The 12,635-nt window shown below is 41.4% G+C and overlaps 1 protein-coding gene across 1 annotated transcript in view; it reads left to right on the forward strand.

Annotated features, from left to right (window-relative positions):
* CREB5 (cAMP responsive element binding protein 5) overlaps nt 1–12,635 on the forward strand; it is a 1,158,307-nt gene that overhangs the window by 490,295 nt on the left and 655,377 nt on the right. Inside the window, exon 5 of the mRNA XM_086941709.1 lies at nt 1,854–2,029. Within this exon, the coding sequence (XP_086797835.1) occupies nt 1,854–2,029 (176 nt within the window). The remainder of the gene's footprint in view (nt 1–1,853; nt 2,030–12,635) is intronic.

The following is a 12,635-nucleotide window of genomic DNA, read 5'->3' on the forward strand; positions in this document are numbered from 1 at the left end:
CAGTGGTATCATCCCCTGTACTGTAATTATAACAAAAGATACCAGTAGGTCAAAAGGAAAGAAGGTAAACTGTCTGAAATTATGTGTTGATTAGGGAACAGTCACAAAGTCCATACTTGGATGATACGTGGTGACCATCAAATGATTCCCAACAGATACCCATCCTGTGCCGCCCTACATCATTTGGGATCCTTCACCCGAAGGAAGTGATGTACAACCACTGGAGATTAGGTGAACTGTAACCTAATCAAGTGGAAAGAAACTCAAATGTGATGGCTTAATGTGTGTGGCATAAGGAGGGTAAGAATGACTAGCAGTGCACAAAATGTGTTAAAGTAACAGTGTTAAAACAGTGAGTGATTTTAAGATTGGGTTGTAGAAGTGGAGAAAAATGTTTTTAATAATATCCTATCAACACCAAACAATAAAAACAGTGCAAGGTAGTATTAAACATATACCTACTCAGATGGATTAAAGGTCAACATGTTTCTGCGGTAGATGGAGTCTTGAGATCTCCTCCTGCTTCATCAGGACCTTGTGTCAATGCTACTTCGTAATGTGAACAATTGATAAAAGTGAAATGAATGTCACCTGAAATTCGCCCAATATGTGGGGAATATACGCTCCACCTCACCTGGCTACAGCTCAGGTAAAAACGGAGCACCGCTCTGTCCGTCGGTACTCCGGACATCCGTCTTGGCTGTCATGGCAGTTATATGTTTAATACTACCTTGCACTGTTTTTATTGTTGGGTGTGGATAGGATATTATTTAAAAAAAAATCTCCACTTCTACATCACATTTGAGTTTCTTTCCACTTGATTAGGTTACAGTTCACCTAATCTCCAGTGGTTGTACATCACTTCCTTCGGGTGAAGGATCCCAAATGATGTAGGGCGGCACAGGATGGGTATCTGATGGGAATCATTTGATGGTCACCACGTATCATCCAAGTATGGATTTTGTGACTGTTCCCTAATCAACACATAATTTCAGACAGTTTACCTTCTTTCCTTTTGACCTACTGGTATCTTTTGTTATAATTAATTCTAGGACACCTCCAGGTAACAGAGAGCTCTGCAAAATGTTCTATCATAACATTGAAATTAATCAACATTTTTTTCTGAAATTTAAGTTAATCCTTTGCAAATATACATATCCAAAGCAAATGCATTTAAACAACATGCATATATATCACTGTCATGTTAAGAGCTTATTCAAAACGAATTCGCATCCTAATATTTGAATACATTGGAATGTCATTTACACATCTAAGTTAGATTACTGCTATGTGGTTTTTTAATAGTCTGTCTTAACATTTTTAAGTGGAACCTCAGATCTCAATAAATTCACCCAGACATGTATTTGTAGGAATCAATATGAACCACTGTCAGGTACAATGGACACATTCCATTCTATCAATTTCTATAAACCTCACCATTGGAAATATAAGTTTATAGGTTTAGCTAAAGAGATCATTTCGAAAACACTTTTGGAGATTTTCAGGTAAACAACGGTAAAGGATGGATACAATGAACGGGCAGAATATTACACGAAAACAAGTGCTCATCACAGAAAAGATCCAAAAATTTAGTAAGTGTAAGATCAGGTGTCATTGCAAGGAAGTCTGCAAATAGGACAAAGGTCAATTCTGGTTTATGTCGGATCTTATTGAGAAGATTCAATGTTGAGCCAGACAGAAGGGCAAATGCACAGCCCTGGCAGAAAGTAAACGGACTGACCTGTGGGTCATATTATAGATCTGTACTGTCTAAGTGAAGCATAGTTAAAAACAATATATGAAACGCAGTGTGCAATAACCAAAGCAAATGAACATTCTTGTTTCTTTAATAGGCAATTTCAATGCATAATTCAGTCGGAGGAGCTATGCCTGGACCAGGGTCTCACCAACACTCCAATAACAACAGGATGTCAAACCATGACAACAGCGTTGTGATCCAGCAAGCCATGCCCTCCCCGCAGTCCAGCTCTGTCATCACCCAAGCACCATCCACAAACCGACAGATTGGGTGAGTGAGCACCTCTTGAAGGACACTGTGCATTCTGCAGCTGTCAGTGAGGCGTGCGGTCTGCAGGGGAAGGTTGTGCTGCAGATCTGTCTGCTTCTTGAACCAGGCAATGTAGAAAATCATGTGGAAATTTAGTTTGGCTTTGATGCGTCTATTAATTTTATTCTCTGATGTAATTGTTTTATCTATGGCAAAAGGATCTTGCTTTAGGTGTAGTTATTGAAAGACAAGGGAAATAATGCACTCATGTAGAATAGATTAAATATACCATTTTATACCCTTAATTGTAGTCGTCGAATTTGTTACTCCTGATTTTTCATCATTCTACATCTAAAATTATTTTATGTCTTACATTTGTAGAATTGATTCCCTAAGCAAAGTTTTGAACTGTAACCAATGGGGTGTTAAATATGCTTAGTGCTCTGCTTCCATTGGTTTGGCAGTAATAAAGTATTTCATGTATCATTGATTTAGTGATTTGATTTCTATGATTACACTAGAACCCAAGACTGGAGCAAGAGACTCCAGCATGATCCCACAATATGGGGAATGATTGTAAAGATTGTGGTGGTTGTGAAGGAGGCACAAGGGTATCAAAAAAGATAGATAGAGGGAGGAGAATTTTCCTGACACACAGTACATTTCTAGGCATTAGACAGGGCACAGATAGGAAGATTCTGCTATTCGCGCCCCTGCAAAACTGTGCTATTGATAGCGTCTTGCATGCAGACAGATTCTAGCTTGCCCCATTCCTCTTTAGACTCCTCCCTTGAGTGTCTGTTATCTCCCTATCATGGTACACTTTATGGAATTCTGGGGCTTCCTGTGAGGTTTTTTTAGACAAGGGGGCATATTATCAAAGGGGTTTATCTCCGCTTTTTTGGCTTTAAAAGCCAAGAAAGCGGAGATAAAATTATCTCCCTATTACCAAGCTGTCGCTAACACCAGTTAGTGACAGCTAATAGGAGATAGCGACCATCTTGGGCCCCGCTTTGCATGTCAGTGATATTTATCACTAATGACATGCAAAGTGGGCGTGCCAAGATGTTAGCGACTGGAAACAGTCCCTAACATCGCTATCTCCTATTACCAACTTTTGGAGATATTCGCGCTAAGCGCGAACATCTCCAAAAGCAAACACTTGCCCTGAGCAGTTCTTGGCCATGTTATCCAATGGGAGGTGGATAACATGGCTAAGAGCATTAGCTCGGTAATGCATGAATATCGCTGACTTTTCAGCGATATTCATGCATTGCGGCCGTTTTTTATCGCATTTGCGATAAACCTTGCTAATAGCAAGGTTTATCTGCCATAAAAATCGCCGATGTGCGGCGATAATTTTTGTCTCTAAACAAGTTAGTTGTTGGTAATATGCCCCCAGGTTTGTAAAAAATCCCTGCCTACTTCTGATGTCATGATCATGGCTTATTGTCTTTTAGGCTGACATTGCTTGCCTTTCGGAAGTTGAATTCACAATGCCATTTGTGATGTGCTGATCTTCTTTATAAGAGCCAAAAAAGTCACATTGTATCAAATGCAATCCCACATAAATAAATAATTCTTAAGGGATACTGTCTAAGCAAGGAGAGCAGCATCACTTATATACTCTCACTAATCAATAGAGAGTGGCTAACGTGTCAGTCTTTTTCAAAATGTTCGAAGATCTCCTTAAGTGTCAGCAGGTCTTATAGACTAAGGAGGTTACTTAGTGCTTGGCGGGCCTTCCTCCGCTTCCCTGGTGAACTTCCATCCCTTTTATTTCGAGATCTCCATCTGCCTGGCCAAAGTGTCTGCGCCTTCAGAGGATCAGCCTCAATGGCGGGTCCTCTGATGACACTGTCAGTTTGCTAATCAGTTGCTGCGTTTCATGCAGCCACTCAGCAAACTTTCTTGTTTTTCAAAAGTAAACTCCAAAGGGGACTTCTGTTTCTAAAAAAAAAAAAAAAAAGAAAACCTAATGTCCCTGACACCATGGGTCTTTTCTCCCAAGTTGTAGGGTGTCATTTTTCAATATTTTCTGTTCGGGACCACCAGACTTTTCCTAAAGGTCCTGAACAGGAAAGAAAGTATGTCAGAGCATTCACTCTTAATAGGGTGGACTCTGTGATGTACTTTGACCAATAGCCCAATATCCCTGGGGCCGTTAGTCTCAGGGTTCTGTCAGTGGAGCCAATAGGCTAATATTTAAGGTAGGCTTTTCTGCATGACAACACAAGTTCACTTTGACATGTGCGGCTGCAGTTTGTGTATGTAGCCAATGAAGGTTGCAATGTCAAGCCTGAAGTTCATATTGTTGAAGTCACTCATACATGTGATGCAAATCTACATTGTGGCCCACATGTGAGATTTAATTTTTCTGCATCATATTACTATGGCCTTACTTCAAAGTCAGATGGGACAGTTGGGATTAGCCAACCTTCAGATTTTCCTAGAGTTAGAGGACATGCACTGAGAGATGTTTAGGTTTCTCCCATGGCCAGAGGCGAAATGTGCCAGAAAATAGAGTTCAATAAAAGCAAAAACAATAAGGAGATGATTCACAAAAACTCACTTTTCCTATACTTTTGTTTCGTTAGTGTATTTAATTTTTACTTTAGTTGTTAGTTATTGTTTGTATTTTAAAACAATATGTATTGTGTGCTCATTGTTGAATTTCTGTTTAAACATCTGTATTTTTTGCATTTGAGAGGTATGTTATTGCAATAACACTTTTTTAACAATATCTTTTTTACAGAAGGTAACATACAAATATTTTCTAAGATGGTCTATGTTTAGATGTATCTGTTTTTAGTTGTTTGGTCACCCAAACGGTTGGGCATATTTTCAGAGTCAGCTGCTTTAGATGGAGATATACCTTTAGAGGTGGGCGCCACCTTGAATGGGGTGCATGTATGTGAACTGCATACTGTACTTGCTACTAGGTCATGTGCTGCCACCTTGGCAGGGATTTAAGAGTGGGTGTGGTGTGCCCTCCACAAGACACGTGAGACATTGGAGAATTATATTTGAGTGCCTGTTTTCAGAATGAAGTTTATACATTTTTTATTTAATTTGAAGAGTATATTTAACTGCTTCCAGGATGGAGTTTTTAATGCTGATGGTAGCACCCACACCTTTTTGTCACACCGAGGGGATTAGCTGCTCATTTAGGAGTGGTTGGATAGGAGCTTCGTTTTAACTACTGGGAGATGTTTTCCTCTATTTTAGCTTTATTTAGCTGCTTGGTTAGATAATCGACCAGGCACTTGCCTTAACAAGACCTATACATTTAGAGATGGGCACCATCTTGAGTGGGTATGTGTGTGTGTGTGTGTGTGTGTGTGTATATACACAACAGTGCGCTAGTTGCTGCTGAGACAGTCTACGTGCAGTCACCTCAGCAGGTATTTAAGAGCGGGTGCTGCATTTATGTGCAGTGGACATACACAGTGGGCACACCGATGGCATGCCAAAGGTGGGCCAAAGGCAAGCCCTGCTGCAACCTTCAGTGCTTGGACCATGCCCAGCAACAGGATCCCTGGCCCTCCACAAGCAGAATCCTGCTGTTGTATTGAATATACTTCTCAGGATCTTATGTCTCTCTCTGGCAGGTGTTGTGACTTAGCGGACAATCAGCACTTTTTGGTAGAAGGTCCTGCCAGTTGTCACCTCTGTAGGAAAATGTGATGTGACTACCTATTATTAGACTATATTCAGCAGTAAAAAGTCAAATTGATGAAGCACAGACTGCATGTTTATGATTTTATTTTGGCCTACAACCCAGACTTTCTGCCTTTGACTTAGGTGTGGTTAACTGGCTCCTCCGCTCCTAACATTTTGCTAGAGATTCACCCAGGCTACTCTACAGTATACAAGCATCATCCCCTGCATAGGAGGGGCAGTCTGACAGCCATCTTTCAAAACCAATACATGGAATATAATTAACGGAGAAAATATGGGAGAAGCTGAAGGCTTCATTTTTTACACTTCAGATTTGTCCTACCTTTGCCCTCTCTGGGGCTTTGGTCTATTGCCCCCTCTGGCGCATAAAGGAACTTTCTTAATATTATTACAGGGTGGCTTTCTCCGTTGTATCCTTAAGTTCTCAAACTTTACCCTGTTGGGAGATTTCAATATTTATTGTGGCAACTTGAAGGCTCCTTATGTGGGGATTTTCTCAAAGGCTGCATCTGGTTTGAATGTAATCCTGACTAATAGATATCCCATCACATGCTGGACTTAATAATCTCCAACTGAGAGGCTCTCTCGGTCAGACTGTCAGAGAGCCCATATCTATGCAACATACCGATTACTTTGTCCTTCCCTGGCAACTGATCTTTCCTCAAGTGAGAGCACCCCCTAGAAAGCCAGAAACCAGGTCTAGGGAGACAAAAAAAATTTGGAGTCTGTGGTAGGTTGGACATGTAAAAAATAGGTTGATGCTTTTTGTTATTTAGTCTCTGTATTGCCTCTTCCTTAGACACTATTGCCCCTAATGGGTCTCGGAAACCAACAAGGAGCTCTCACTTTGGTCCCTGGGGCTTTGAGGCTCTAGGTCAGGAAAATGCAAATGCAAAGAAAGTGAAGAGCTGTCTATGACCCTAAGATGAGGTTCCTTGTGAACAAGCTCTCAGAAACTATCACAGATCCTTCAGGCATGCACATGAGCTTTGTCTTTTACTGGCAACATCTGCTGAAATTTATATAAATGTTGATGCTACCCAAACCTTTTTAAGTTAGGCTAAGATACAATCTGTCCCCAGCTTTGAAAATTATTTATATCTCTAGAGTCATAGTTGGTTCCTAGTAAAAACATAAAGATAAGGTTCTTGTTGAAGAACGTTTTGGGCCTGTTTCTCTGCTACAACTCCCGACTAAGATTTTGGAAAGGGCTGTTAAAACAGAAAATCACAAAATATTTAGACGAACACCTGATGCTTTATGACTCCCAACAGGGTTTCAAGCAGCAGTATGGTACTGAAACCACACTTCTAGCAGTAACTGAACATATTTGTTCCAACTTGGACAACCGGGGTCTAGCCGTCCTGGTGTTATTAGGTCTCTGTGTGGCTTTCAACACTGTGTCACATGCTATCCTGCTGAAGTGTCTTGTAAGCAAAGGCATCTGTGACCAGGCCTTAAAGTGGCTCAATTTGTTTTTATCTAATCAGCCCCAATGAACTGTGTTAAGTTCATATAATTCTGAAAATTACACTATAAAATAAGCAATCCCTCAAGGCTCCTTGTTAAACCCAACACTTTTTAATGTGTACCTGGCACCTGTGGCTTAAATTGTGCAGAAACGTGTCTTCTCAATCATCTCCTATGCTGATGATACACAGTCCACAGTTTCCATCTCAGAACAATTTTCGCACACTCAAGATCTGTTTATTGGCAGTAGCCAAATGCCTTAAACTCAATCCCTCTATGGTTGAGATTTTATTTTTGGTGCCCTGACCCCATCTGGACTCACTCCTAGTGGGACTCAGAGCTGGGGCAGTTACCCATACATACACCAAAAACCAGACACTTGAACATTATTTTCTACCCCAAAATCCAGACATTTGGAGATTCTTTTTGATAAGGACTTCTCATTTACCACTCAGATCTTGTCTGTTTCGACTGCCCGTTACACACTTCTAAAGACACTTAGAAAAGTTCTATATTTTCTATCTGTATCAAGTCAGAAAAACATTGTTGAAGCAGTAATTACTTCAAGATTGGAGTATGGTAACTCCCTCTATTTGGATTTACCTGATATTTTTTTTTCCTTTATGTTTATTCGGTCAAACAATATTTGACCACAAAAGCACACTCAACATAAAAATTACATATATAATGCATAGAACAATCCCATTTCATTACCACAGCAATTCACAGATATAGTTATACAAGATACCAAGGACTAATGATCATGATTCAGTTTTAAAAACGACTCAGTCAATTCACTAATTCATCTATACCTTATAATATATTTTGTCCGCTTAAGATTCTAACAGTTTAAACATAATGGAAACTTTGGGAAGGTAAATACCTCAAATCTGGGTCTTCCATGCAATCCTGTATCTATTTGTTTACTATAAATCTTATTGGTAAAGTTATATATAAAACGGCAGTGATAAATATAAATATGTTCAATATACAAGTGATGCACATCAATTTCTCGCATGATTCTTCTAGGCACTATTACCCTGTCCGTCTAAGTTAACTGTTTCCTCTAACAGTATGTTCTTCCTAGCAGAAAAGACAATGAGTGAAATCTAGGTGTTTTAAAAGGATTCATATATAGTATTTCCCACACTTTTTATAGAATTTACAGAAGAATACGACATGCATTGTAGTCTGTGTAGAGACTTTGTCACAAGGACATTTGGACAGATTAGAGGATCAATCATTTGGTTCGGGGGAAAGTGACTATGCGGTGATAGATGTCCATTCTAAAACAAGTTAAACTATAACGGCTTTTAATGTGGTACAGATCTAAGGTATAGTTGCATATCGCAACTAGTAAAGGTAGGCTGGATTCTTAAAATAGTGGGTTTTACCAATTCTGCAGAGTACTCAATTAAGCATCTGTAGATAGTCCAGAATACAGCAACCCCTTTTGTATTAAAACTTCTGAGACATGCACCAGTTTGAAACAATCTGAGGGAATTGAACTGGCTCCCCATTCATAAGCAGGATTGAACTGGGCACGCAAACCGGCCCTGGCAATTGAGTTGGACCGGCGCGCGTGCATGGGGGGTGCGAATGAAAAAGACCTCAGCTGCTTTTGTTCCAGGGGGGCGATATTACTACAAAACAGGCCCCGGTAACAAAAACAGCCCTCCTGGGGTCCAAAAACACCCCCCACCCTGGCGGCCGACCGGGGAAACGCCCAGTGGCCGCTACGGTCAGTCCGGCCCTGTTCATAAGTGGGTGCTATTGAAGACCCTAGTCCTTCTGGATAAGGCTGTGAAGCAGGTTGAGCCTATTTATCTCCAAAGGCTGTTATAGCTGTACAGCCCAAAGACAACATTAAGATTCATTTGTATTTTGCTCTTTACTATACCTAGGATTTGACGGATCAAAATGGGAGGCATGCATTTTCCTTCCTGGCTGATGAAAGATGGAATTTGATGCCTATGGCTCCATCTGTTATGGTGTTTAAAAAAAAACAATAACATAGCTCTTTCATCTGGAATAGGCATTCCCTGAGGCTCTAATATCTTTAGCAACTTTTTGCACTGGAATTCCCCTGGGCCAGCTGTTTGCACTTTGCAAGCTAACAATCACTTCACTCGTATCTATCTTCTTCATGAAATTACTGTGAAGCACAACATAGTTTTATTTTTTATATCCTATTTATATATCCTATTTATGTAATCCTCAAATGTGGCTGTTGTCTTAACTCTGTAGAGGGCCTCATCATTTTTGCTCTCCCATTTCACCACTTTTCCCATGGTCCTGCACTACCCAGTACTCTCTACAACGTAAATATAAAATATTAGACTCAAACAGTTCAATGTGTGTTAAGTTGAAACATTTTGTGTTATCTAGCTGTTCAAAAGAGATTAAGATACATGACCACCATAACTCGCCTGTGATGTATAGCTGTGGTACTTTCAATCGTTTTTTTTCTTTACAAAACCTTACATCCCCAGCAAAGGTACTAATACTTCCTCTGTACTAGTTTTTTATGTTTGAGTACCAGATTCTTTGTTATTTACTGCTTCTAGAGCCTCATCTAGGCTACAGCTGGAGCTGGAAATCATTGGGGCCTTTTGGTTTGTTGGACTGTGTATAGCAAAGTAGGCCAAGGCTTTTTACACAACATTTTATGTAATGAGAACCCAAAGATCCAGAAGCCTGAAAACAGATCTAAGAAAAAAAATGGCACTTGTTATATGGCGGCTCAGATTTCTGTCCCATTTATGACCGGGTAACACATCCGCTAATCTCTAAATCAGACTTCTAGTGGCAGATCCTCCTTCTGTCTACCACTTGCATAGGAAGAAAGTTTTGACCACATCCATTAGACCATGGCAGGTGGCCCATCTGTTTCCCAGGTAAGTGCTTACCGCGGCCTCCGGTCCCCTGGCTGACAACTGCCGACCTAATGTAAAATAGAACAAGTGGAGCTGCTGGTGTGGTGGCATTGACCCCGGACACATGAGGACATGATACAGTTAATCGCCTGTCCCACCCATAGCCCTTAAATAGCCTCCTATTCTCTGCTGGATGGTAAGGGTAACAGCAAGCAGTGGAAACCAGAGACAGCAGCCATTGCTGTTTGAGCCTTCTTTAATATATGTTCTAACCACTGGAGCTTCTTTCCTAGAGTTCCCCAATTTATTTCCATGATAGCAATGCTTCTATCTAATGCATTAAATATGTTTTCCATTGGCTCAAACACCACCAAAAAGGTCATATTATCTGGGTAGGAGTCAGAGACTAACCCCAAGAGAATCTACTGTTACTCCCAGATCAAACATTCTCTTTTTCAGTACTATATGGTCATGAGTGTGGAAACAGATAACTAAGTGCAGTTTTGTCTTCCCATCATTCAGCCTACTGAACTTTAAAATCCTTCTTTTTCATTAATTGAAAAAAGTGTTTTCTATCCAGGAACTCGAGGTTGATGCTCTATTCTTGGATCACATGGAAGTGCATTTTTTTTGATCAGCCACTGATTTGAGACTTAAGAATATGTTTGTGCCGCGTCGGATATGCTCATCCATCCCAACTTGTAAACATCATTAGGTACGGTTCGTAAAACCCATGCTTCATCTATATTAATGAGGAGTTTGCATTTATGTGAACCCCTAAAAAAGCCTGGAAATGCATGGATGGAATACTGTAAGGTGGGGGTGGGGGGCAGTATCCTCCCCATCTGCTCTCACAGGCCAGAAGTGCAGCCCCATTCCCTTGTAGGTACAGGGGCTGCAATTAAAGCAAGGATTGGAAAAGCCTTAAGTTCTGGCATTGGCAAGCTAGGGTTATTCTATTTTAAATTCTTTGATTGCATGCATATGCCACAAAAGAAGAATAAAAAATGAAAACCTGTTGCAGCCTAAACACAGCTGCCATATTCTTGCCATATAAATGCTAAAATAGAAAAGTAACATTACAAATCATTTTATTAGAAGTGTGTGCGTGCATGGGTTCGTGCGTGCATGTGTGTGTTTTTTTAACAGACAGTCTACGTATGACAGGCATATGAACTTTTTAGGTTGAGGTAATATCTGGTCTGCCAAAGGCAGAACCGGAAGTACAGAGATTTAATTTTTCTTAGTGTAGACTATTTGTCCCGCCTCTGTTTTTGCCTCTCTCCCATTGGCTGGCTTCCTAAACGGAGGCCAGCCATTGGAGGAGAGAGCAGTCCCTCCGAATAGGCTCCGTCCTTTTCGGATTTGGAGGTGTGTTCGGTGTTCTTCTTTCCACTTTTAGGCCACGCCCATTCTGAGAACACCGAACATGCCCCCAATCCGAAAAATTTGGAACGTTGTGTCCGCCATTATTTGTTTTGTCTTCCCATGAGGATCGTCTTGCTTTCTCCATGATGTAAGGACAGGCAGGTAAGCCATATTGTTTTTTTTGCTTTCATTCTCTCTTTTTTTGTGTTTGCTTTCTGTGTTTCCCTGTGTTCTGTGAGCTGTTTGTCCCGTCCGATATGTCCTGTTTGTCCCGTCCGAATTGTTAGCGTCACCATCCCGTCGTGTATGGCCCCCTTTTCCCGGTGTGCCCATGAGCTCCGTTTGCAGTAGTGGCCGTCCCGCTTTCTAGTGTGCCCGTGAGCTCCGTTTGCAGTGTGCCGCGGCTTTCACGGAGTATGGGGCCTCGCGTGGAGGTGATTCCGCACCACGCCACTCTTGTCTTCCCCTTGCGGAATGTACGGCCGGGAATGTGCTCCCGGTGTGGCGAGATGGAATTGTGGGGACACTGGGTTTCGGGTCTGTGAGTTGCTCGAATATCCGGTATATTAGGGGCTACAACTGCTGCTTATTTGCCTTTTGTGTTCCTTTTTGCCATAATTTCATCCCTGCATAGGCTATTGGGTATTAGAGTCCCATATGTGTGTGGCCTTTAGGTGTGTATTGAAGCCTAGGCCGCTGCGGGGTGAATTAAGCAGGGTGTCCCGGTCATGTGCAACAGCGTAGGTGGCGTGGCCATATTACAATCTGTTTCTTTAAATTGTATTGTGCCTCCCTCTTTGTGCACGCGACAGTGTATTCATTCGTGAAGCATTTACTGTCACGCTATTAGCGGGTAGGGACTGCAGCCTTGGTTGATAGCGGGCAACAGGAGACGGGGGTCCTAGGGCCTTGTGGCTACGCATCGCTCTCAAGATTTATATACTTGTCCCCTGCTGGGGGCTACCTGTGAGCTTCTCTTGTCCCGGGCCCCGGTTCGGGTTTTATTGCCCGGCCATAGTTGTTTTGGGGTTCCATTTGAGTTACTCTGGAAGACGTAGTTTAAGCATATAAGAATGACTACAAAAAAATTAAAAGGATGAAGAATGGAAATAAAAAAGCAATGACAAAGTAAAGTATTGGCCCACCAGTCCTTTCTGTGGTGCACTTTTTTAGGTCTCGCCTGAGCCAGCGCATGCGCTACACTGGCGAGACATTTAGTGAGTAGGCTTTAA

Source organism: Lissotriton vulgaris, chromosome 10 (assembly GCF_964263255.1).
Source record: "Lissotriton vulgaris chromosome 10, aLisVul1.2, whole genome shotgun sequence".
Classification (NCBI taxonomy): Eukaryota; Metazoa; Chordata; class Amphibia; order Caudata; family Salamandridae; genus Lissotriton; species Lissotriton vulgaris.